Genomic DNA, 26,996 nt, shown 5'->3' with positions numbered 1-26,996 from the left:
GCCGGGCGCGCCGGGCGGTGGTTCCCCCACAGTCAGCTCTTTCTTACGCAGGCAATACAGTTTCCAGTCCTTCCCCCCCTTTTCCCTGCCACTTAGGGGGGGAAAAGATCCTTATCAAAACGCCAGATTCCGTTTCTTCAAAAGCACTTTTAAAGGTTTGGCACGCAAAAGTCTTTGTTTCCAGCTATATACAGAGCGGAAGGCTGACTTCCTGGTTAAACCTTACCGCTTCGGTTCTAATTTAGCTTGCTTTTTTAACTTGCCAAATCCAAAAGTTCCTTAATTTGTTTCTTTCCCTTTTAAAATTTGTAGTTCTCCTACTCACGGAAAGTTCTTTTATAATCCAATTTGTCCCAAGAAGAAGTTGAGCGCTCCTCCGATCACGGCTGTGCGACGTCTCTCCGAAAAAGAAGCGATTGACTCTCAGCACCGCGTTACCCCCTCCACACTCCGGAGCTCTTCCTGAGCCCCAGAAACGTTTTAGGGGATCGCTGTTGGTGCCCGCCGAGTCCCACGGACGTAGGCTTCCTCCGCCTACGTTTTCAGGGGTTCACCACGTCGCCGTAGCGGTAGAACCCTGTTTTTTTCGGAGCTCCCCCTCCGGTGCTCAGCAGGGGGCCGCCATGATCGCTGGCGCTCAACTCGGAAGTTTTTGCATTTGTCTTAATACTGTATTTATAAATATATAAATATGCTTGCTATTTTTCTACATCACCCTATCGAGTTGGTGGCATTCCTCCATGCTTCCCATTCCTTGTCAACACAAACCATTTCACACCTATGCATGCACCAACCAAGCAGTTATAAGTACCTTGGTTGCTACTTATATGTAATTCTGTAGGGTCAAACCTCTTGGTGACTTCCTCCCCACCCTCCCCTCCCACAAACTATATCACAGCACTCACATTTTGACTCAAGGCTGATCACGTAGTAGAGTTTCTCTCCCCCCTATCAGAGTTTACGTGCAAAGGGGACAGGGAAAACAACTAGGTGATGATGGCTCCTGAGGAAACTACCATAGACTTTTGAAATTGCCATCCTGTAGATCAAGACCACTCCCAGAAACATCATACATATGTACATCACAGAAGGGGTGTCACCTAAGACCACCACTCCGATACATCACACCTACATCACAAAAAGGCGGTCTTAAAACAGAAATTTGAAATGTTGTTTTTCTCCTGTCATTGTTTTTCTCCTGTCCAGCAGGTTACTTGATTGGATTTCCTGGGGAGCCTGGCTAGTCTTTTGTAATGATAAATACTTAGTTCCTGGGCCAGGTCACAGGCTCACACCCTATTCATATCTTAAATGTGCCCTTAAGACAGGATTTGTGAGGAAAGAGACAATGGGGAGGTTTCCCACTTTGACCTTGCAGAGAAAACATTGGCTCAGTTTAGGAATCAAAATGGTTCCAGGTTGGCCTTCCTGTGCTCATCTATGTACGTGCTTGGTTACTACATTTATGAACATTTCCATATATCTAAGACCTCAAAATTCCTATCACACAGGATAAAAAATTCCAGCAAAGTTTGTCTGTAGTGCAGCTGTTTAAAGACGCAGGAGCTCTGCTGGTTTTTTTTTGGTGTTGTTTTTAAGCTGGCGACTGGAGTCAGCTTGTATATAGTTGATTGTATGCATTACATCAGGGTCTATAAGAAATTGGAGGGGGAGGACTATATGCAATGTTTATTCTCAGCTTTCCCCCCTATTGCACAAGCTAGCAGTCACCCGCCCCGCCCCAAGTTTTTGCAGCTGAAAGAACTTGAAAGAGGAAGATAAGAATCAACAGAGAAAGAGACAGGAAGAAAGAAGAAAAAATCAGAGAATGGTGGAAAGGCCAGGACATTTGGGGAAATGAAAGCTACAGGGAGGGTACCAAAAATAGAGGTATCTGGGAAAGAAGGGGGTGCATGAGCTTAGCCTGGGGGGCAGCCGCTTTTCTAAATCAGTAAAAATCAGTAGAAATCAATAGAAATCTGTGGATCTGCCCCACTAATGAAAGCCTCCCGCCTCCCAACAAAAATCCTGGATACGCCCATGGGAGGGGGAGTAAGTGGATTCCCCACCATTTCATTACAGTAGCATCTCGGGTTACAGGCGCTTCAGGTTACATACACTTCAGGTTACAGACTCCGCTAACCCAGAAATAGTACCTCGGGTTAAGAACTTTGCTTCAGGATGAGAACAGAAATCGCACACCAGCAGGAGGCCCCATTAGCTAAAGTGGTGCTTCAGGTTAAGAACAGTTTCAGGTTAAGAACGGACCTCCGGAACAAATTAAGTACAGTGGTACCTCGGGTTAAGTACTTAATTCGTTCCGGAGGTCCGTACTTAACCTGAAACTGTTCTTAACCTGAAGCTAATGGGGCCTCCTGCTGCCACCGGAGCCTGATTTCTGTTCTTATCCTGAAGCAAAGTTCTTAACCTGAAGCACTATTTCTAGGTTAGCGGAGTGTGTAACCTGAAGCATATGTAACCTGAAGCGTATGTAACCCGAGGTACCACTGTATTCAGGGGAAGGAAATATCTCCCTTTCTTAACCTGTAGTTGGGTGGTGAGGCTCTCTCACAAACAATAAGACTGAAGCTGAGCCCCAGCCCTGTCTCGAAGCAAAAGGCATCTTAGCAAGTTCAGCATCGCTGTGATTCTTGCCTTGCAAGGGGTTGGGCTAAATGACCCCCTGGTGTCCCTTCCGACTCAACCATCCTACGATCCTATGGCAACGTGAGAGGAAGCGCCATGGCACGGTGTGACCTTCTGTTTATTTTGTACCAGCATGTAATGACTGAACATGGCCTGATTAAGTAGAGTTCAGTCTGAGTAAATAAATGGCTCTGAGTAGTCAAGGAATTGGTCCCATAATATGCTATTCAGGGGTAGGCAATCTAAGGCTTGTGGGCTGGATGCGGCCCAGTCGCCTTCTCAGTCCATGGTACAGGAATCAGCATGTTTTGACATGAGTAGAGTGTGCCCTTTTATTTAAAATGCATCTCTGGGTTATTTTTGGGGCCTGCCTCGTGTTTTTACATGAGTAGAATGTGTGCTTTTATTTAAAATGCATCTCTGGGTTATTTGTGGGGCATAGGAATTCGTTCATTTCCCCCCCAAAATATAGTCCGGACCACCACAGGGTCTGAGGGATGGTGGACAAGCCCACAGCTGAAAAAGGTTGCTGACCCCTGTGCTATCTGTATAAGTTTCTGAACATTAGAAAGGAACCAGCATTTGTCTTCGTTTTGTGCTCTTTTTATCTTCTCTATTTCTTTTTTAGAAGCTACTTTGCACCTTGTTGAATCCCATTTGCCCAGCTGCACAAAAAATTATTGCACGCTCATTTTTTGTTTGTTTTTTGTGATGCCACACAAAATATGTCCAGCTGCACCTCAGATTAACCCTTTGTGTAATGTGGCTGAGCAAACAAAATTGGATGTGTCTATCTCTAACTAAAACTTACAAGCCCCTGTTTGCAGAGGGTGGGTTTTGTTTGAACTGGATTGCTTGGGTCTACAGGCAGCTCCAATTTGGGTCAAATTTGGTTTTATTGGAAGCGCTTGTCTTAATAACACCAGAACATGGTTCACCCCTCTCAGGATGTTGGCCACTTTGTCTGAAGTGCAGAGGAGGAAGTAGATAGAAAATGGTCAAAAGGGGAATGGTGATTTGCTGAAGGGAACTGTGTTTTTTCTTTATTTTTTACATCAGCACTTCTCTGTATTAGTCATGGTCACAAGGTCAGAAAGTTTATGCCTGAAAGAGTGAACAATGCAGTTTGCCTTCCTCCTGAGCCTCACATGATTGCAGACAGCATTTCTTAAAATTTAGGTTTTGTGTCTTACAACTTTAAGCAGCAGAAATGGAAATATTAATTGGGCCTGAATTCTACATTTTTAATTATACATACTGTAAAAGAAAAATACTTACCGCAGTTTCATTAAAAATAATACTTATTGGACCAGAATTCTACATTTTTAATTATATGTTAAAAAGAAAATACTGACATACCGCAATCTCAAAAAAAAAAAAAAAAATCAAGGTAGTGCACAACAATTTATATATGTGCAAAGACACGTCAAAAATTAAAATCACAAATCCCCAGCTGACAATTAACTAGTTGTCTCGTCACATAAAAAATTTCTGGCAAATTATTAAAAGTTGTTATAGAAGATGCCTGCTGCATCTATATTGGAGGAGCATGAAACTGGATGATGCAATCATCATGTCCAAAGTCCTGAATCGCTTAAAAAATATATGGTTTGCTTCACACCGCAGTTTGAATACATTTATTTTCTTAAATTTATACATGACTTTTCTTCCATCGTGGAACTGAATGTCGTTTGATCAGTTCTGTTGCAGCAGGCTCACTCCTTCAGGAACCTTTTTTGGTGCGGTATAAATGCCACCAATCAGTCAATCAATCCTATCCAGGTACTGGCCAGACCCAGAGCTGCTTATCTTGTATGCTCTCGCATGGATGCTTTAGCTGAGATTCTTGCGTTGCGGGGTGGGGGGTGGGGGGGATGGACTAGATGACCCTTTGGTCCCTTCCAACACTAAGATTCTATGATCTTCAGCAAAATAGATGCATTACAGTGGTGCCTCAGGTTAAGTACTTAATTCGTTCCGGAGGTCCGTACTTAACCTGAAACTGTTCTTAACCTGAAGCACGACTTTAGCTAATGGGGCCCCTTGCTGCTGCCATGCCGCCGGAGCACGATTTCTGTTCTCATCCTGAAGCAAAGTTCTTAACCTGAAGCACTATTTCTGGGTTAGCAGAGTCTGTAACCTGAAGTGTCTGCAGCCTGAAGCGTATGTAACCTGAGGTACCACTGTACATGCCTTCAGGCCATGCCTTGAGATTGTTTGCACATGAGCCCATTCATAAAGGTGAGGGTGTCAGACCAGAACAAAGGACATGGATTCAAATCCCTGCCCTGCCTTTGAACCTCACTGGGTCCAGACACAGTTTTTCAGCCTAATAATCCTCACCGGGTGGGTTGTGTAGATAAAATGAAGGTGGAGAAAGTTCTGTGTTGTCCTGAATGATTTGGAGGAAGATCAGCCAAGAAATGTGATATTTATTTATTTCGTAAAATTTATTCACGGCTTGATTTTCTACTTTAAACTTCAAAGAGGTTTACAAAGCATTGATGGAAATAAAGATTGTTACCACCTCCGCTTGATTCCTATGCTGGGCACAGAGAAAGGACATGACTGTCCATCCTTTCTGGCACCCCTGCTCACTAGCCTTGCTTACCGGGCCAGTGTATAACTGCAGGGCTGTGTTACTGTTGCATTTGCACATTGGCCATCTTGCTTCTTCAGCCTGGTTTCCCCCCCCCCCATCCCCAAATTGATGAAAATTCTCTTTGCTGCTTCTCTCCAGGGGCTGTGGAGAAAAAAGTTGTCGTTAACCTTCAGAAACTCGATGTTGCTCAGGACGATCAAGGGAACTTTGGCTTCTTCACGATAATTTACAACCAAGGCTTCGAGGTTGTGCTGAACAACTACAAGTGGTTTGCATTTTTTAAGGTAAAGTAGCTTCCAAATAAATAAATCAATCAGTCAATCAATCAATCTCTGCACCATTTTCCTCCAGAATATGTTGGGAATAAAGGGCTCTTCCAAACTTTGAAATTCTTGTTGGCAAAATAATTTGGAAGGAGTATAATCGGGGCTTTTATTTCTGGGGGTACTCAAGAGTACGCAATATTGGCAGCTTTTTCCTAGAAGAAAAGCACTGCATATAATATATGATGTCTCCATAAGGTAAAACGTAAATGTCCCCCGGACGGTTTGGTCCAGTCAAAGGCATGGGGCTCATCTCACTTTTTCAGGCCGAGGGAGCCGCCGTTTGTCCACAGACAGCTTTCCGGGTCATGTGGCCAGCATGACTAAACCACTTCTGCACAGAACACTGTGTCGGAAACCAGAGCACACGGAAGCGCTGTTTACCTTCCCACCACAGTGGTACCTATTTATCTACTTGCACTGGCATGCTTTTGAACTGCTAGGTAGGCAGGAGCTGGGACCGAGCAACGGGAGCTCACCCCGTCACGGGGATTCGACCTACTGACCTTCCGTTCAGCAAGCCCAAGAGGCTCAGTGGTTTAGACCATGGTGCCACCCGTGTCTCTGTACAGCCTATTTGAAGAGTGAGCAGAGGAGCAATTCTGGATTGGACAAAGCTCTCCCATTGAACACATGCTTAGATTCTGAAACTTGTCATATTTTTCACTAAGCTTTGTTGGTCTGTCTTTGGAAGCCAAGAAAGCTGGCAATTGGCAGCAGACCTTCAACTCTCTGTCGAAATGCCTGTTTGCTCCTTGCCGTTTTCAGGAGAACTTTAAAACAGGCTTCTGAGTAAGGAATCTCCTGGTGCAAAGGTCTTGTTTACAGGCCTGCCTGTGCCTGCTGCAAAAGCTTTTGGATGGGTCTGGAATTCAATTTCATCAGAATCGCTCGATAACGGTGGGAGAGGTGGTTGCAGGTGTGAAGGTCAAGCTGGTCCAAAACACAGCCTTGACTCTTCCGGCCAAAGGTTGCCATTGCCCCATGATGTCGCAGGACAGTGGGCATTTATGCAGACTAGGGGTGGTTAGGACTTGGTGAGACCCTTCTAGGAACATGCAAGACAATGGGGTTTGTTCTCCTAGTCTAGTTTTTTGAAGCATGGTAGGTAAGAAAATTGAGGTTGGTTGTTTCTGAGTTGATGTGGAATGCAAGCAGATTTCTGTTAAAAGCGAATTGCTGAATTGCTGAGCAGATGGCATTGAAAGAGCTCCATCCCAATCTTGCTTTGGGTGCCAACCACTGTTTGTAGAGACCTAATGAGAAGAGCGTTCTGTTGGAAGAGGTGACTCTGTAGACTGCACACACTTCACTGCCAGTTGGATAAGTCTTTGTGATATCAGCAGTGCCTCCATGGGGTGTGGGGCTAAGTGCGATTCATGCATTAAACCATAACATTTAATGCACTATCATACCACCTCAAACCATAAAGGCTTGCCCAAAAGAATGATGGGATCTGTAGAGTGCTGAGTTTTTAGGAGATGCCTCATTCCCCTCGCAGAGCTACAAGTCTCAAAGTTCCCCTGGGAAAGAGGGGTTGGTTGTTAAGACACTCTGAGAATCGTAGCTCTGGGAGGAGTCTCCCAACATCTGCTTTGTAGAGCATCTATTTATGCAGAAGATCCCAAGCAGCTCCGGGGAAGACTTGTCTGAAACCCTGGAGAACCTCTGCAAGTTATTGTAGGCAATACTGAACTACATGGTTCAATGGTCTGACTCTACAAGGCAATTGCATATTGAGGATCTGGAAGCCAAGCCATATGAGGAGTGGTTGAAGGAGCTGGTTATGTTTAGCCTGGAAAAGAGGAGACTGAGAGGAGATATGATAGCCATCTTCAAATCTGTCAAGGGCTGTCACATGGAAGAGGGAACAAGCTGGTTTCCTCTTACTTCAGATGGTAAGACCCAAACCTTCAAGTTACCAGAAAGGAGATTCCAAATAAATATCAAAAGAACTTTCTGACACTAAGAGCTGTTGAACTCCCTTGAAAGATGGTGGGCTCTCCTTCCTTGGAGGTTTTTAAGCAGAGTTTGGATAGCCATCTGTCCTGGCTGCTTTAGCTGAGATTCCTGCATTGCAAGGGGGTTGGACTAGATGACCCTCAGGATCCCTTCCAACTCTGCCATTTTATGCTAAGGGCCGGATCAACGTGGCTGAGAAGCTAAGCCACAAATTTTCCTCCACCCCTTCTAAACACACACAAACACCAAGTGCCCTTCCTGGCTTTTTCTTTTTTAAGCCACTGCATGAAGTTTTCACTCTTCAGGTTATCAGGGGGAAAGGCTGCTTAAAACCGCCAAGGCTCATGGTTTCACGACGCCTGGGACCAGCAGGCAAGGAAAAGAGCCGGCGGCAAAAGAAGAAAGAAGCTGCTGTGTTTTGTGTTATTGCTTTGGAGGTACACAAAGTTTCCGGGATGCCGTTCCAAATTCATCAAGATCGACGGCAGGCAGCTCAGCGGAGCTTCGGGGCAAAGGAACTTGGAACGTTTTAACACCGCAGAGCCCACAGTCCCTGCCAGCATTGCGCCGAGGAGGCAAATTTCACCCTTTCTGCAAAGCATAAATGCAACAGAGGTCTAAAGTGTGTCCCTCGTGTCGAGGAAACAAAGCTGTGGGCAAAACTAAAAATATAGGAAGCATTTGGTAGCGGGGGGGCGTATCTAAATCTGGGCAAATGCATCTTCCTTGAGCAGAAAAACTTGGCTTGCTTCTCAGGCAGGTTGATCCGGCCCTTATCACAAAATTGTAGGGTTGGGAGGGACCCAGAGGCACCCTGAAATGTAGGCATCACAGCTCTGTAATCACCTAGTCCAGAAGGTCACTGGCCTTTTGGGGCCAGTGGACGCATTCGTAAGCCAGAAACTGTTATGGGCAACACCCCTCTATTTTATTGCTTAGAGCAGAATAGAATCAATACTGTTACTTCTCTTAATCTGGACACAATACATCTGTTGATGCAGCCTAGAATAGCCTTGGCTTTTGTTTTTTGCTGCTGTATCCCATTGTTGACTCATGTTCAGCTTGTGGTCCAGTAAGACCCCTAGATATTTTTCGCATGTACTACTTATTTTCATAGGAAGTTGGACTGCAGGGAGGAGATGTTTCTTTAAAAACTTTTCACCCCACCTTTCCTCCAAGGAGCTTCAAGGCAAGAGATACGTGATTCTCCCACCTCTCCATTTTATCCTCAGAACAACCCTGTTGTAGCACGGGATAAATGGGTGTGTCTGAATCCAGAGTCATTGGGACTCATAGGGATGCAGGTGGTGCTGTGGGTTAAACCACAGAGTCTAGGACTTGCCGATCAGAAGGTCATCGGTTCAAATCCCCGTGACGGGGTGAGCTCCCATTGCTTGGTCCCTGCTCCTCCCAACCTAGCAGTTCAAAAGAACGTCAAAGTGCAAGTAGATAAATAGGTACCTCTCCAGCGGGAAGGTAAACGGCATTTCCGTGCGCTGCTCTGGTTCCCCAGGAGCAACTTAGTCCTGCTGGCCACATGACCCGGAAGCTGTATGCCGGCTCCCTTGGCCAATAAAGCGAGATGAACGCCGCAACCCCAGAGTCGTCCGCAACTGGACCTAATGGAGTCGGCCATGACTGGACCTAATGGTCAGGGGTCCCTTTACCTTTTACTGTTTATGCCAGAGGCAGCCAATATGAGGCCTTCTGGATGTTGCCGGGCTATAAATCCCACCGACGCAAGTCAGCGTATCCCATGGGAGTTGTAGTTCAGCAACATCTGAACAGCACCATGTTAGCTATTCCTGGTCAACACATCTCTCCAGGGTTTCAGATGGGGATGCCTGGAAATCGAACCTAGGATCTTTTGCCTGTTGTCCGCTACACGTGTTCTGTGCAGACTCTGACCAGCATCCCTTTCGCTTCCCTTCCCAGTATAAAAAGGATGGCTTAAACGTAACCAGTTACTGCCACGAGACCTTACCTGGGTGGGTCCATGATGTGTTGGGCCGGAACTGGGCATGCTTCACAGCGCAAAAGATCTCCCCTTCAGCCTCCGGTGTTCGTGTAAATCAGCTGCCTTTGAAATCCGCTGGAAGGTGAGTGGAAACAAATGCCATTTTGTTTGGTTAATCGTATGCTCTGATACAAAGACAGGAGTGCCTGGCGTGCTCTGGTACATGGGGTCACGAAGAGTCGGACACGACTAAATGACTAAACAACAACAACAACAACATGCTCTGACACAGGCTCCGTCATAAAGCCAGACAGAGAGAATTGAAGCAAGGCCCCCTGAACTGTTTCTATCCTAGCTGATCATTCTAACAACTCTTGACTTTGCAAAATGGTGCCTGAGCCTTTTGGTGGTTACCTCCTCCCTCCCCATACATTTTCCTTTTGTGTTATGTCAAGACAAGGACTGTCTTTCTACTGGTCTTGAAAACAAATAAGTACAGTGGTGCCTCGCAAGACGAAAAGAATCCGTTACGTGAGTCTCTTCGTCTAGCGGTTTTTTCGTCTTGCGAAGCAAGCCCATTAGCGGATTAGCGCTATTAGCGGTTTAGCAGCTATTAGCGGCTATTAAAGGCTTAAGGGATTAGCGGATTAGCTGCTAAAAGGCTATTAGCAGCTTAGTGCCTTAGATAAAGGGGGTAGGGAGCGGGGGGAAAAACCCCAGGAATCGCAAGACATTTTCGTCTTGCGAAGCAAGCCCATAGCAAATTCGTCCTGCGAAGCACCTCCAAAACGGAAAACCCTTTCGTCTAGCAGGTTTTCCGTCTTGCGAGGCATTCGTCTTGTGGGGCACCACTGTACTGAAGGCCAGTTGATTCAGAAGACTGCAGGCTCATCCTGCTGGCTCTCCTTCAGAGACTGGTAAAGGTAAAGGTACCCCTGCCCGTACGGGCCAGTCGTGTCCAACTCTAGGGTTGTGCGCCCATCTCACTTAAGAGGCCGGGGGCCAGCGCTGTCCGGAGACACTTCCGGGTCACGTGGCCAGTGTGACGAAGCTGCTCTGGCGTGCCAGCACCAGTGCAGCACACGGAAACGCCGTTTACCTTCCCGCTATAAAGCGGTACCTATTTATCTACTTGCACTTAGGGATGCTTTTGAACTGATAGGTGGGCAGGAGCTGGGACCGAAGGACGGGAGCTCACCCCGCCGCGGGGATTCGAACCGCCAACCATACGATCGGCAAGTCCTAGGCACTGAGGTTTTACCCACAGCGCCACCCGCGTCCCATTTCAGAGACTGGTAGTGTTTCTTTTTGCACTGACATGGGAGAGATAGGGCCAAGGTTTTGGCTCAGTGTGATGCAGCTTCATAGGTCCATAATGAGAGAGTTTGTACGTTACATCCAACAACCGTAGAATCTGTGTATGCAAGTAACTGAGCTGTACATGTGATATGTTCAGTGAGTGTACAGTCAGTGCACACAACCCTTAAGCTGTACAAATCAGCCTGTGAACAATGGCTTAGGCAACTATAGTCAGTGCAACTATAGTCATCAGAATCCATAGATCTTTTGAGGCATCCTCTGGTTCATGTGTGGTCCCTGTTTTGACCCTCTGATAATAGGGAGCTAGAATTCTGGTATTCATGCTTAAAACCCAGTCAGTATTCAGACTTAAAGGGGCAGGTGGGGCTCATTGGCTTGGGAAGGTAGCCTTGCAGGGACATCTTTGGGAGAAGAAAAGGCTTCCTCAACCTCGGCCCTCCAGATGTTTTGAGACTACAATTCCCATCATCCCTGACCACTGGTCCTGTTAGCTAGGGATCATGGGAGTTGTAGGCCAAAAACATCTGAAGGGCCGAGGAAGCCTGGAATAAACCCTACAGAAATCCAGAATGGAGTCCCTAAGGCAGCTGGATGGTGCCATGTATGCCTCCTTCTGGCAACTCCTGCAGCCAAGCTGGTGCCAAACGTCTTGCTCTGCTTTCCTTTGGACCACATCATTGAGGCTAAGAGGGCAGGGTCTTGTCATCTGGGCAGCCCAAGGCCTCCATCCACACTGCCCAGGCTTGTGTTTCGGAGAGATCATTTCAGTGCTGCCAGCACAGCAGTTTGGCTTCACCCCATGAGGTGCACTCCGTTGTCTGACAGATGCCAGAACAACAACAACATTCATACTTCGTATCTGAAAGGTTGTGGCTCTCCTAGGTACAGAATGTTACTGCAAAGTCCAGTTAAGGTGTTCCTGTATTTGTACATTTTATTTTTCTGCCACTTAGAACAGCAGTTCCCAAACCTTTTTTTCCAGAGAGCTCTTGGAAATTGCTGGAGTTCTTGTAGGACCACTTAATGATTTTTCTGCCCATTTTAATGTACTCTGCTGGATGTTGGATGATTTTTAATTATACCTTGACTGCTCTGTTTACTTCCTGTATGTTGCATTTTATTGCATTACAATAAAATAAAATACAATATAACAAATAAAAGTACAATTAAAAATCAATATGAATTGTTCATGTAATAGCTGTGCCGTCCCCCGTCTTCAACCACGAAGCCACAGACCCGTCAAGGATCACCTGAATGATGCTCATTGAGCACTGTTTGGAAACACTTGGCTTCGAGAGTTGTTCGATTAAGTTTTTTTTATAAGTCTTTAAATAAAATGAGTGTAAACCAGTTAATTCTTGTTCCTTGTTGCTATTAAAACATAGACTGTGAGAAGTGCCGGATTTATATATAAGCTAAACAAGGGACACGGGTGGTGCTGTGGTCTAAACCACAGAGCCTAGGGCTTGCTGATCAGAAGGTCAGCGGTTCGAATCCCCGCGATGGGGTGAGCTCCCGTTGCTTGGTCCCAGCTCCTGCCAACCTAGCAGTTCAAAAGCACGTCAAAGTGCAAGTAGATAGATAGATACCGCACCAGTGGAAAGGTAAATGGCGTTTCCGTGCGCTGCTCTGGTTCGCCAGGAGCCGCTTAGTCATGCTGGCCACATGACCCAGAAGCTATACGCCAGCTCCCTCAGCCAATAAAGTGAGATGAGCGCTGCAACCCCAGAGTCGTCCGCAACTGGACCTAATGGTCAGGGGTCCCCTTTACCTTTAAGCAAGCTATAGCTTAGGGCCCACTCTCTTGCCCCCACCCACAAAGGGGGGAAAACCTGGATTTCCAAAATATAAGATAAAAAACAAATAAAATAAAACCTACATACAGCAACAGTGTTTTGTGTTGTGTAGGCTCCTGTGATATAAGTAATGGGCCCCGCCTGCTAGCCTGCTCCCTAAAATATCACTGGTTTGCTCATTTCTATATATAGGGTGCCTACATTCTGCATGGACTGGTGCTTGGCAACATGTGCAAATGGCTTCAGGTCCATAAATTACCATATAGCATATATTCAACACAAAAAAGCAACAATTTGTTGTTGACAAAGGACACCTGGACATATAAAGGGCCCCATTAGCTTCAGTAGCTTAAGGGCCTCATCAAACCTAAATCCAGCGCTGACTGTGAGGCAGAGATTTCAACTTTAAATGCCTGTCTGTGAAGCACGATGATTGTTGATGGCATTGTCTTAATAACAAAGGGTCTCTTGTCTTGTGGAAGAGTTTCATGAGGGGTTGCGTTGGACTGTTTTCTTAATAAACATCTGGGACTTAAGGAGATTCTAGCCTTCGCAAGGCTCCCTCGCCTAACGCGTCGTTTGTGTCTCGACTGCAGATCTCTGCAGAAGTTCTACATGAACAACTACGACTTCGTAGGAGCAATCAACGCCATTCAGAAATCGTGGAAAGCAGTAGCCTACAAGGAATATGAAGGCCTCACCCTAGAAGATTTGGCTCGGAGAGCGGGCGGTTTAAATCCCAGAATTCCAAGGTAAAGGGATCATGACATTCTGGCCTGGTCGTCACCAAAGGACCATAAACCTGTGGCTGGCTTGTGTTGCTTAAAAGGGTGTGCATGTCTGTGTGCGCGCATGTATGGAGAGCTAGAAGGAGAGAGTTTTACAGCTTGTGTCTCCACCTCCTACTGCTTTCACAAGCAGGGTGTAAAGGCAGTAGTCCTTCCATGGGAAAGCTGTGTTACCTTTGAATGAGAATACAGTGGTACCTCGCAAGACGAATGCCTCGGAAGACGAAAAACTCATAAGATGAAAGTGTTTTTCGTTTTCTGAGTTGCTTCGCAAGATGGATTTCCCTATGGGCTTGCTTCGCAAGACGAAAACGTCTTGCGCCTTTTTTTTAAAACCGCCAATGCATTCCTATGGGAAACCGTCAATACACATTGGTGCTTCGCAAGACGAAAAAATTCACAAGACGAAAAAACTCGCAGAACGAATTAATTTCGTCTTGCGAGGCACCACTGTAGTTCTTCACATAGCACATAGTTTAAACTATGGGATTCTCTCCCACAAGGGGCAGGGATGGCTGCTAGCATGGGTGGCTTTCAAAAAGGTCTGGAGGGCCTCATTCCTGGACCTGAGATTCCCTGCCTTTTCCTTTTACGTATAAATTCAAAAGGGGGGTAAATACAGAATCCCAGCTTAGCCTCCCGACTGCCACCCAAGGACGGAGCAGTCTTTTTAAGTTTGCCAAAGTCCAGTCTTTGATTTTGGCGCTTGCCATTCTTCAGAGTTATCAGTAAAGTATTTTACAGAACGATGCATATTTAAACAAAATCATCTTCGTCATTTGTAGTATTCAGTGCATGTGATCTCTTTTGTTAATCTTTCTGATGCATCAATCGGACATACATTCCGTTTCCAACAAGAAATGCACACATCGTTTCCAATTCTGTGCCGCTCATAGGAGCACTGCTACTAAAAGGGAAGTAATTAGTTATTCAGGTTGCCCTTCTTTTAAAATGGTTAACAATCCCAAACTTGGGGTATATTCTACGTGTTAACCCATAGTATAGCTTATTTCTGTAAATACCCACTGCCAGAAAGGCTTTACATGCTCACACTTCCACCACATGTGAAGTGTTGTACCTTTTCCATAGATGAAGAAGAAGAAGAAGAGTTTGGATTTGATATCCCGCCTTTCACTCCCTTTAAGGAGTCTCAAAGCGGCTAACATTCTCCTTTCCCTTCCTCCCCCACAACAAACACTCTGTGAGGTCAGTGGGGCTGAGAGACTGTGACTGGCCCAAGGTCACCCAGCAGCTGCATGTGGAGGAGCGGAGACGCGAACCCGGTTACCCAGATTACGTGACTACCGCTCTTAACCACTACACCACACTGGCTGGATGAACACTCTGCTGCTTGTAGGAAGACTGTGTAACAATTTAATAATAATAATTTATTATTTATACCCCGCCCATCTGGCTGGGCTTCCCACCACTATGGGCGGCTTCTAAAAGAATATTAAAATACTGTGATACATCAAACATTAAAAGCTTCCCTAAACAGGGCTGCCTTCAGATGTCTTCTAAAAGTCCGGTAGTTGTTGTTCTCTTTGACATCTGATGGGAGGGCGTTCCACAGGGTGGGCGCCACTATCAAGAAGGACCTCTGCCTGGTTCCCTGTAACTGGACAATGTCCCTGTGTGGACACTGCAGCTCTTGGATGGTGTTCCAATTCTTCCTCTTGTCAAATAATAGGGATTCCAATTAGAAGTATTTGGGTTTTATTTCTTTATAGGCCAAAACCTGCCCCTCTGACTGCTGAACTAATGAAACAAGTTTCCAACCTGCCTGAATCTTGGGACTGGAGGAACGTGAATGGTGTTAACTACGTCAGCCCAGTGCGAAACCAGGGTAGGATATGTTCCTTTCATACCTTTTGTTACTGAAATAACCAACAAGGTGTTCTAGAAAAGTCAAATACACAACTTGGATGTACACACCCTACAGCCGGTTCTTTTGAGAGAGATAGGTGCAAATCAGGGTCATTGCAACGTGGGATGCCATCATCCATCGTGAAAACAACTAAAGAGTTGAACTCATTCACATCATAAAGTGTATCAGCCACTTGACTGCTGCATTGCCCAGAAACCTTGCCTCACCCTTTGCCATGACCATAGATCAGATGTGGGGAACATAAGCATTTTCTGCTCCCATTTCTGTTTTCAGCAGCCTCCTGGTTGAGGCCGGAAGCCTGGAGTTTGCTCTTGTGGGTCCCACCCCCCCACCCCGGTTTCAGTCTTGGGTTATGAATTGGCCCAGTCTGACACGCCGCCTGCTTCTAAGTTTCACTCAACTTAATATTGGATGCTTGTTAACAGTGGAACTGAACCTCATTAACAGATTACTTTCCTAATTGTTTCTGACAGCAAATTATCATTCCGCTTTTAGCCAGTGATCCCTTGAATTGTCTTACGCCACTTTCAGGTTTTATTGTTGATCAAAGTCATAGTTCTAGGTGTGTGTGGGTTTTTTTTAGTGGTGATAATTACACCACCGGGTAGGTATGTCATACATCCCTCCCTTCTTCCATCAGTGTCAGTCTTGAAGGTGGCTAAATGCGGCTGGCTTGGGCCTAACCGCTTCAGCTGATGTGCTCGAAGCAGGCCCAAGAACGTGACAGAAATGAAAATGATGAGGAAAAGCATTTTGTGGTTTTTGGGTGTGGGTGGAAATTACATCACTTTCCTGGGCAGTGAGAAGTGGTGTTACGTGCCTCTTTGCTACAAGAAACCCAAGACTATGTTCTGGGAGAATTAGCTTTCTGCTTCTTTCTGGGAACCTTGAGCTCTGAATTTCACTGGCTCCTTTTTGCTTTCTTTCTCACTTATTTACAGCAGGGATGGGGGAACTCTGGTCCAGGCCTCCCTGCTTGTCCCTCCCACTGCATTTTGGCCAAACCATGTGCAATTGGTCAGTGTGCTTGGCTGTCAACCAGAAGGTTGGTGGTTCGAGTCCCAGGGAAGGCTGTGAGCAGAGTTCAGGGGGTTGGCTGGGCCAAAAGGACTTTCTGGAGCACCAAATACCTGCCAATCAGTGAGACGGGGAAGCGCATTGGTGTCCCAACGATCAGCTGGCTGGCTGTGCATCAGAAGATGGGTCTTGGGGTTGCATCGCTTGTCATCTTTGTGATGTCAGGTGATTGACAGAATGGCAATCCCACCCACCTGTCATATTTGTTGTTTTTATAGTAATATTTATTAGCATTTGCATTTTCAAAAAACACCATAGTTTTTACATTTTTTATCATCACCTGTATTTTGACTCTCTTTGAGTCGTCAAATTCCATCCATCCCTCCAAACTGGCTTTCTAACTTCCAGTCATAACTTCATCCGCATTTTTATTCTGTCTATCTACCTTTCTTTTTACTTTCATATTCTTTATAATTGTAAATCAGCTTTTACTTTTAACCAGCAAACCTTTAAGTCAGTCCTGTTAGTGTTGTTTAATGTTTACAATCATATTTCAAATATGTAATAAATTACTCCAGTCTTTTTCGAACTGTTGGTCTCGCTGGTCTCAGATTTTCCTGGACAGTTTTGTCAGTTCTACGTATTCAATCATCTTATTTTGCCATTCTTTTCTGCTGTCGAAATTTCTTGCCCACCTGCCATATTAGACCTGTGAGGCAACAGGGGAGATAAGGATCTGGCCAGATCTACTTTCCATCCTCTCCCTGTGATTTGGAGTATTCTGCCTCTCAGGCAATTATAATAACAATAATATAACAAATTTTTATTTAGAAAACCGGGCTCAGGGTGGCTAACAACAAATTTAAAACACTTAATTGATGCTACAAAAAAACAGCGTAAAATAAGGTATAAAACTTGAATAATAATAAAATCAAAAATCAATTTAGGGGGGGAAATCCATCCAATAAACGTTAGGTGATCACCAGGGCTAGCTGGCTAAATTAGTCCTATTTGGGCCAGCAAGGAGACCAGGGGAGAATTAGCTGTGGGATCCCAGAGTGGGTAATCGTCATAAAAAGGGGAGGGAAGGAAGGGGAATAAAAGATCAGGCTAAGTTCAGATTGAAAGCCAGGCAGAATAGCTCTGTCTTACAGGCCTTGTGGAAGGAAGTTAAATCCTGCAGGGCCCTGGTCTCATGGGATAGAGCATTCCACCAGGTTGGCGCCATCACTGAGAAGGCCCTGGCCCTGGTGGAGGATAGTCTGACTTCCTTAGGGCCTGGGACCTCTAAACTATGATTATTCATGGACCTTAAGGTCCTCTGCGGGGCATACCAGGAGAGGCAGTCCTGTAAATACGAGGGCCCTTAGCAGCGCACTTCATTTTGGAAAGAGAAAGAGAGGCCCTGCTCTCGGACGTACAAACTAAAAGGACAAGACTTTCAAGGGAATAGAGGCAAAATCGAGAGAGAAAGATGGTGCCTTCCAAGTCAGGAGGGGGAAGCAGTGTCTCTGCAGCTCCTCTGGTCAATGGATGGGGCCTGAGTGGTCTTCCCTCATTGTTTCAAAGTTCTTCCTGGGAGTCAGAGTTGTAGCCTCTCAGTAGCCACCAGGTCCCCTCACAGAGGACAGAGCATGCTTCTTTTCATCTCTGCATAGAATCATAGAATCATAGAGTTGGAAGAGACCACAAGGGCCATCGAGTCCAACCCCCTGCCAAGCAGGAAACACCATCAGAGCACTCCTGACATATGGTTGTCAAGCCTCTGCTTAAAGACCTCCAAAGAAGGAGACTCCACCACACTCCTTGGCAGCAAATTCCACTGTCGAACAGCTCTTACTGTCAGGAAGTTCTTCCTAATGTTTAGGTGGAATCTTCTTTCTTGCAGTTTGCATCCATTGCTCCGTGTCCGCTTCTCTGGAGCAGCAGAAAACAACCTTCCTCCCTCCTCTATGTGACATCCTTTTATATATTTGAACATGGCTATCATATCACCCCTTAACCTCCTCTTCTCCAGGCTAAACATGCCCAGCTCCCTTAGCCATTCCTCATAAGGCATCGTTTCCAGGCCTTTGACCATTTTGGTTGCCCTCCTCTGGACACGTTCCAGTTTGTCAGTGTCCTTCTTGAACTGTGGTGCCCAGAACTGGACACAGTACTCCAGGTGAGGTCTGACCAGAGCAGAATACAGTGGCACTATTACTTCCCTCATAATAGCAATCCCTTCTATGAGCAGAACTTGCAGCCAGAGCCAGGCAATACCTGGGACTGGTTTGCTGTGTTGCAACAGAGACCTTGCTTTTGGAAACTGCTTCCCCTAAATGGATATTCAGGCCTGGAGGATCTGCTGACCGTGAAACTGGTTAGAAAGAGAATAGACTTCCTGAACCATCAGTTTCGAAAAGAGTCCTTTCTGCCTTTTAACGAGTCTTTAATGGCTTTTAGTGATTTTTTATTTGGCTGCAGAGCGAGCGGCCTCTAATGCAATTTAAACCAGGTTGCGATTTAATTTGTGGGGAACAGCGAAAACCGGTGCTTTTAGAAAATTAACTTGAGGTTGCCCCTGCTAACTCTTGCCATTGTTGCTGTTGTTTATACTCTTAACTGTCAATATTGCCTAGCTGGTAAATGAATGTGCCACCATCCTGAATAACTAATTTATCTTGCTGCTAATGAGGAAAAATACACCATGGAAGGTTTGTGTATTTCTGCAAGATGGGCTCTTGCAACTTCACCTGCATTCACACAGCAGCTCATTTTCTGTTTATTTCTGCATTGTATTTTGCAATGTAAAAGCCGTTGTAAAACTAATGGAATATTGTGTGTGTTTAGCGCTCATTTTTATCTTATTTGAGTCCCCCCCCCCCAAAAAAAAATCTGTTTGCAACCCTTTTAACCCAGGAAGCTTGAGGGTATAACAGCATACAGTTCTTTCCTGCTATTTTCATGTGGGAATCTTGCTGGAACACAATTGCACGTATGTGGGAAGGATGAGGGAGTAACAAAGTTATCCAGTGGCGTTCAATTTTGTGCCACACCACACCCACTGGTGTGCATGAAATTTAGTGCGACATGCTTGTATTTGGGCAGAAAGCCATAGTTCTGTAATGCAGCTGGTAAAGGTAAAGGGACCCCTGACCGTTAGGTCCAGTTGCGGACGACTCTGGGGTTGTGGTGCACATCTTGCTTTATTGGCCGAGGGAGCCGGCGTACAGCTTCCAGGTCATGTGGCCAGCATGACTAAGCCACTTCTGGCGAACCAGAACAGCTCACAGAAATGGTGTTTACCTTCCCGCCGGAGTGGTACCTATTTATCTACTTGCACTTTGACGTGCTTTCAAACTGCTAGGTTGGCAGGAGCAGGGACCGAGCAACAGGAGCTCACCCCGTCGCGGGGATTCGAACCGCTGACCTTCTGATCAGCAAGCCCTAGGCTCTGTGGTTTAGACCACAGCACCACCCGTGTCCCTTGTTTAGCTTATATATAAATCCGGCACTGCTCACAGTCTATGTTTTAATAGCTCACCCCGTCGCGGGGATTTGAACCGCTGACCTTCTGATCAGCAAGCCCTAGGCTCTGTGGTTTAGACCACAACGCCCCCGGCCTCTTGAGTGAGATGGGTGCACAACCCTAGAGTCTGTCAAGACTGGCCTGTACGGGCAGGGGTACCTTTACCTTTACCTTTATTCCATCCATTGTCAGCTGAACGGAGTGATATAATTGTGGAGTCCTGGGAATATTAGGATGGAAGACTGGCTCTAACTGGCTCTCTCGTTCCCCTCAGCATCCTGCGGCAGTTGCTACGCCTTTGCTTCCATGGGCATGCTTGAATCCAGGATTCGTATCCTCACCAACAATTCGCAGACTCCGACGCTCAGTCCCCAGCAGGTTGTTTCCTGCAGCCAGTACTCTCAAGGTAAACGACATGGCAGCACTGTATTCATTCACTGTAACCTGGACCCAAGAGCCTACCGATATTGGCTTTCCCCATTTGTGCTGAAGAACATCTTCCTCACCATCTAACCCAGCAACAGAGGCTCTGTGGGACTTCTCCCCTCTGTGGCTCAGGGCAAGGGTTGTAGCTCAGCGGTAGAGCAACTCTTTTGCATGCAGAAGGTCCCAAGTTCGATCCCTGGCATCTCCAGGTAGGACTAGGAATGTTGCCTGCCCTAAAACCCTAGAGAGCTGCTGCCAAAAACCAGCATAGGCATAGAAATGAATTTCATCCGTTTCAGCCATAGGAGGCAGTGAGGTTTGGCAGAAGCTGAACTGCAGCAGAATGGAGATAGCACTGATTGTGACGAACCCAGAGTGGGATGGAAACCGCTGTCTCCCTATATCCCTTAGGACATTTGTGCATATTTGCAGGATAAGACATCTGCACACCGTTGGCTTCTAGAAATGAAGGGCATAAACTGGGCAATGCCCAACTATTGCATGGCAGCTTTGAGTTACAGTGGTACCTCAGGTTACATACGCTTCAGGTTACATACGCTTCAGACTCTGCTAACCCAGAAATAGTACCTCTACTTACAGACTCTGCTAACCCAGAAATAGTACCTCGGGTTAAGAACTTTGCCTCAGGATGAGAACAGAAATTGTGCTCCGGCGGCGTGGAAGCAGCAGGAGGCCCCATTAGCTAAAGTGGTGCTTCAGATTAACAAGAATTTCATGTTAAGAACGGACCTCCAAAACGAATTAAGTACTTAACCCGAGGTACCACTGTATTTGGGCAAGACAGAAGGCGGAATGAGCCATGAGAACAGAGCATAGAAATTGGGGCGAACACTAGGGCTGGGCGATATATTGTCTAAAACTGGATTAAGTCCGTAACATAATATTGGTTTCATAATTTTTGACCTGACAAAATACTGCAAATCGTTATATATGTGTGTGTTCTATGCAGAAATCACAACGTGGGAAAAATTGTGAAGCCAACCAATGTCTCTCTACATAGTCCCACCCTTATTTCAGACATTGTGGCATATAGTCGTACCTCGGCTCCCGAACGCCTTGGGAGTTCAATGTTCTGGCTCCCAAATGATCGAAAAACAGAAGTGAGTGTTCCAGTTTCCCAACATTCTTTTGGAAGCTGAACATCCGACAGAGCTTCCGCGGCTTCCGATTGGCTGCAGGAGCTTTCCTGCAGCCAATCAGAAGCCACACTTTGGTTTTTCAACGTCGAACAGACTTCCAGAACGGATTTCGTTTGACTTCCAAGATACGACTGCATTGTGGTGTTTAGCTGGTGATGTACCACGATGTTGAAAACCAGCGATCGCCCAACCCTAGTGAACACATACGAAGAAGAGTTTGGATTTGATATCCCGCCTTTCACTCCCTTTAAGGAGTCTCAAAGCGGCTAACATTCTCCTTTCCCTTCCTCCCCCACAACAAACACTCTGTGAGGTGAGTGGGGCTGAGAGACTTCAGAGAAGTGTGACTGGCCCAAGGTCACCCAGCAGCTGCATGTGGAGGAGCGGAGACGCGAACCCGGTTCACCAGATTACGAGACTACTGCTCTTAACCACTACACCACACTGGCTCTCATACATATTCTCATACATATTCTCAAAGCTTGATTGGCAATGAAGGAGAACCCCCGGACTTCAAATTGTGTGATTAACCATCTGGGTTATTTCCTTGTTTCTTTCAGGCTGCGATGGAGGATTTCCTTACCTCATTGCTGGCAAATACGCTCAGGATTTTGGTGTGGTTGAGGAGGACTGTTTCCCTTACACAGCCAGAGATTCGCCCTGCACTTTTAAGAGCAAGTGCTACCACTACTATGCCACCAACTACCACTACGTTGGCGGCTTTTACGGAGGGTGCAATGCAGCGCTGATGGAACTTGAACTTCTTGCGCACGGGCCTATGGCTGTTGCCTTTGAAGTGTATAGTGACTTCCTCCATTACCAAGGGGGGATCTACCACCACACAGGCCTGATGGATCCTTTCAACCCTTTTGAGCTGACCAACCACGCTGTCTTGCTCGTCGGCTACGGCAGCGACCCAGCCACCGGCGAGAAGTTCTGGATAGTGAAGAACAGCTGGGGAGAAGGCTGGGGCGAGGGGGGTTATTTCAGGATCCGTAGAGGCACTGACGAGTGTGCGATAGAGAGCATCGCCGTGGCCGCCACGCCTATCCCCAAAATGTAGCCGTGGTACTTTTCGGCCGATACCTTCCCAGGAAGCAATGGTGTCCGTCCTAAAAAAAAAAAAAAACAAATCATGGTGCGCTTCACAGCAGTTTGCTTTGGCAGCTTAAGAAAATGAGCTTTAATGAAAGACATTCAGGTGTGGGGCAGTGGCGTAGCATGGGTTGTCAGCACCCGGGGCAAGGCAAGTAATTTGCGCCCCCTAACCCGTGGATTTTAGTAGGGGCAGAGAGCTGCGAGTGCGAGCGCGCCCCACCCCCCAATGTTGCGGCTGGTGCGGCCGGCCCCCCCTACGCCCCCCACGCTACGCCACTGGCGTGGGGAATTGAAATTGAGCTTGCATCCCTCAAAGGATGCTAAATGAGGCCCATTGAGGCGTTGTGGATGGAGCAAGCTGGTGCCTTCCAGATGTTTTGGACTACAATTCCCATCATCCCTGGTCATGGACCATGCCGGCTGGGAGTTGTAGTGCAAAATAATCTGGAGGGCACCAGCTTGGGTGAGGCTAGACCCGAGACCAGGTGGGATTCAAGTAGCTGATCAGTTGTGAAGTTTGCTTGGTGGCCTTTGTGAACCACTGACTCAATTTTGCATTTATCACTAAAACTCAGCAGCCATTTTGTGTGCTCGGCTGGATAGCAAGGATTGGGAGCCATGGTTTGGAGCAGGCTTGCAAACCAATGGTTTGGCATGATGTCGGCGCTAGGGATGTGGGAAGCCACTATATCATGAAGGAGAAGTGCTGAGCACATGGGAAATGGAAAGCAGACATGCAGAATGATGACTTAGTGGTACATTTGGAAGATTAAACCATGGTTTGAACTGAGTTTAGCTTTTAGCCCTGGGATTGGGACAACCTGTCGCCCTCCAGATATTGTTATACTTCCATCAGCCCCAGCCAGTACTGTCAATGGTCAGAGATTATAGGAGTTTAACATCAGGAGAGCCACAGATTCCCATCTCTCTTTTAGCCTTACTTTAACCAAGTTGGTTTTGGGTAAAATGGGATGATTCCCTGTGTCTTGCCATCGAGGAAAGATAGAATACAAAGAAGAGCAAGTCTGAGGTTTACAATCTCCAATAAGTACAATTTGCAATAGCTGAAGACGTTTGACACATTATTTCCCATCATTTTCTCCTCTAAATTGGACAATCTTTCTGTACTTGCCCTTTGCCGGAAATACTTTTTCACCTCTGTAATTTTATTTTGTGTTTTAAATTACTGTGCCTTACGGGGGAAATGAAGAAATGTGTAAGTAGAAGATGATGCGATTTGTACTACATTTACAATATGATTGCACTGTGATTTTTATTCTTTTTTGAAAAGGGAATCTCTCCATCTATTCTTTGTATAGCAAAGAAGACAAACCTGGTGCGTGACCTCTCCTGAATGTCGGTGTTCATCTGACATTCATTTTTAATGATGCCCTTTTATTCTGCAGGTGGCTTGCTTCGTTTTATGGTTCTCAGTTTTGTACGTGATTCTGAAATAAAGGGAAACCCTCCTCCTGTCGCTGTGGCAGTTCCTTTGGCCCAAGCTGTCTTGCTACCTTTCTCAAATGCTAATGGGAAGCAGGAGAGACCCGAGTCCTCCATCGGGTTTTGGAGAAGTCCACTGCAGTCCCATGTATATGAGATACAAAAAAGAAGATTCCACCTAAACTTTAGGAAGAACTTCCTGACAGTAAGAGCTGTTCGACAGTGGAATTTGCTGCCAAGGAGTGTGGTGGAGTCTCCTTCTTTGGAGGTCTTTAAGCAGAGGCTTGACAACCATATGTCAGGAGTGCTCTGATGGTGTTTCCTGCTTGGCAGGGGATTGGACTCGATGGCCCTTGTGGTCTCTTCCAACTCTATGATTCTATGAGAACAGCCTTGCTAGATCAGACTAGAGTTACATCTCGTTTAGCTTTCTGTTGCTGGGGAGGAGCCTCTGGCGAAAATTTGCAAACAAAGAGCAAACAAAAGTTTCCATTCATTGTGCGTCCCCCCCGTGTCTTGACAACTGGAAATACTATGCCCCCTGACCAGTAAGGTTGGTGAAGTGTGCAAATAATGGGTTTCAGCTATGAAATTCCATTGCTTTAAACAAAAAAGGTAAAGGACCTCTAACTGTTAGGTCCAGTCGTGGCTGACTCTGGGGTTACACGCTCATCTCGCTCTACAGGCCGAGGAAGCCGGCGTTTGTCCGCAGACAGCTTCAGGGCCATGTGGCCAGCATGACTAAGCCACTTCTGGCGAACCAGAGCAGCGCACGGAAACGCCGTTTACCTTCCTGCTGGGGCGGTACCTATTTATCTACTTGCACTTGATGTGGTTTCGAACTGCTAAGAGCTGGGACCGAAGAACGGGATCTCACTCCATCACAGGGATTCGAAGGGGACACAGAATTGACCTGCACCTCCATGTACAGCTATGAGTCCAAAATGACTCCCAGGCTGCGCACCTGGTCCTTCAGGGGCACAGTTGCCACATTCAGGACCAGGGAGTCCCCCACACCCACCCGCCCCCTGTTCCCACAAAACAGTACTTCTGTCTTGTCAGGATTCAACCTTAATGTTAGCCGCCTCCATCCTCCAACTGCCTCCATGCACTCACACAGGACCTTCACCGCCTTCACTGGTTTTGATTTAAAAGAGAGGTAGAGCTGGGTATCATCCGCATACTGATGAACACCCAGCCCAAACCCCCTGATGATTTCTCCCAGTGGCTTCATGTAGATTTTAAAAAGCATGGGGGAGAGGACAAAACCCTGAGGCACCTCACATGTGAGAGCCCAGGGGTCTGAACACTCATCCCCCACCACCACTTTCTGGACATGGCCCAGGAGAAAGGAGCGGAACCACTGTATAACAGTGCTCCCAGCCCCTCTAGGCGGTCCAGAAGGATGTTATGGTCGATGGTGTCAAAGGCCGCTGAGAGATCCAGCAGAACTAGGAAACAGCTCTCACCTTTGTCCCTAGCCTGCTGGAGATCATCTACCAGCGCAACCAAGGCAGTTTCAGTCCCATGATGAGGCCTGAATCCTGATGGGAAGGGATCCAAATGGTCCGCATCCTCCAGGTGTGCTTGGAGTTGTTCAGCAACCACCCGCTCAATCACCTTGCCCAAGAATGGAAGATTTGAGACTGGGAGACAGCCCTATTGGCTGGGTCCAAAGATGCTTTTTTAAGAAGCGATTTAATGACTGCCTCTTTCAGCGGGGCTGGGAAGGCTCCCTCACAGAGGGAAGTATTCATCACCCCATGAAGCCCATCGCCCAACCTTTCCCGGCTCACTTTTATTAGCCAGGATGGGCAAGAATCAAGGAGACAGGTGGTTGGTTTCACTCATCCAAGCAGCCTGTCCACATCCTCGGAGGTAACAGATTGGAATTGATCCCATGCAACTTGACTAGACTATGCAACATGCAACTTGACTATAGCACTCTCCTGCCCTGGCCCTGCTCCCATGGTGGAGTCTACCTCTTTCCAAATCTGAGGGACTTTATATGCAAAAAAACTTTGCAAAACCATTGCAGGAGATCTGGGGGGCCTTATCAGGCCCTGATGGCACAGGTGGTTCCGTTAAATTACGAACCACCTAAAAGAGTCTCCTGCTGCTGTTTTCTGCAGCTGCAACAGAGGCGGTGAAGGTTTTTTATGCAGTGGTGCCCCGCAAGACGAATGCCTCGCAAGACGGAAAACCCGCAAGACGAAAGGGTTTTCCGTCTGCAGAGGCGCTTCGCAAGACGAATTTCCCTATGGGCTTGTTTCGCAAGATGAAAATTGACGAAAATTTTCGGGTTTCTTTTTCGCTCCAAAACCCCTTTTTCTGAATCGCTAAGCTGCTAAAAGCATTTTAGCTGCAAAACCGCTAATCCCCCAAGCCTTAAAAAGCTGTTTTTAGCCCTTAAAATGTCAATAGCGCTAATAGCGCTACTCCGTCAATGGGCTTGCTTCGCAAGATGAAAAAACCGTAAGACGAAAAGACCCGCGGAATGGATTCTTTTCGTCTTGCGAGGCACCACTGTATTGTATAATTACATTGCATAGGATGGACCAATGGTCTGATTTGGTTATTAGGCAGTTTCATGTGTCCCTAATATGACCGGGCCACTGGTTACGTCTCGTAGTACCCTGTACGCTTTTCTGGAAGCTTTCGTTAAGTCCAAAGTTAGTTCATGGCTATGCATTTGAAATAATGGATTTGTTGCGGCAGGTGCAGCATTTGTGTGTTCCTGAGATTAGCACATGCCTCTCCAAGCAAGTTGAGAGCCTCAGAGTTCTGGCCACCCTGGGAGAACATATTCAAATGTGCAAACTACAGGATCATCCTTCAAAGTTAACATCAACACCTGCTACATAGCTTGAATTGGATAATTAGAACATGGCAAACCAGCCTAAAGGATAAACAGTAAATTCATGAGCAAGCGGAGGGTGAGGTGGGTTGCTAAAATAAATCCTTTTCTGGTGCTGTTGCTGCTGCATGAACTACTATAGGGAGGGAGGGTTAAGTAGCTGATTGAGGCAGATCTATCTCTGCAGTCACCACAGGTTCTC

General features: G+C 46.5%; 1 protein-coding gene across 1 annotated transcript in view; it reads left to right on the top strand.

Annotated features, from left to right (window-relative positions):
* Window positions 1-23,969, top strand: part of CTSC (cathepsin C) — a 32,862-nt gene extending 8,893 nt beyond the window's left edge. Inside the window, exons 2-8 of the mRNA XM_083436612.1 lie at window positions 5,387-5,532; window positions 9,469-9,632; window positions 13,203-13,358; window positions 15,125-15,240; window positions 20,085-20,216; window positions 21,957-22,597; window positions 22,834-23,969. Of these exons, the coding sequence (XP_083292738.1) occupies window positions 5,387-5,532; window positions 9,469-9,632; window positions 13,203-13,358; window positions 15,125-15,240; window positions 20,085-20,216; window positions 21,957-22,459 (1,217 nt within the window). The 3' untranslated portion in view covers window positions 22,460-22,597; window positions 22,834-23,969. The remainder of the gene's footprint in view (window positions 1-5,386; window positions 5,533-9,468; window positions 9,633-13,202; window positions 13,359-15,124; window positions 15,241-20,084; window positions 20,217-21,956; window positions 22,598-22,833) is intronic.
* The last annotated feature ends 3,027 nt before the right edge of the window (window positions 23,970-26,996 follow it).

The sequence above is a fragment of the Podarcis tiliguerta genome, assembly GCF_965153285.1.
Source record: "Podarcis tiliguerta genome assembly, chromosome: 4".
Taxonomy (NCBI): domain Eukaryota; kingdom Metazoa; phylum Chordata; class Lepidosauria; order Squamata; family Lacertidae; genus Podarcis; species Podarcis tiliguerta.
This window is presented reverse-complemented; position numbering and strand designations above follow the sequence as displayed.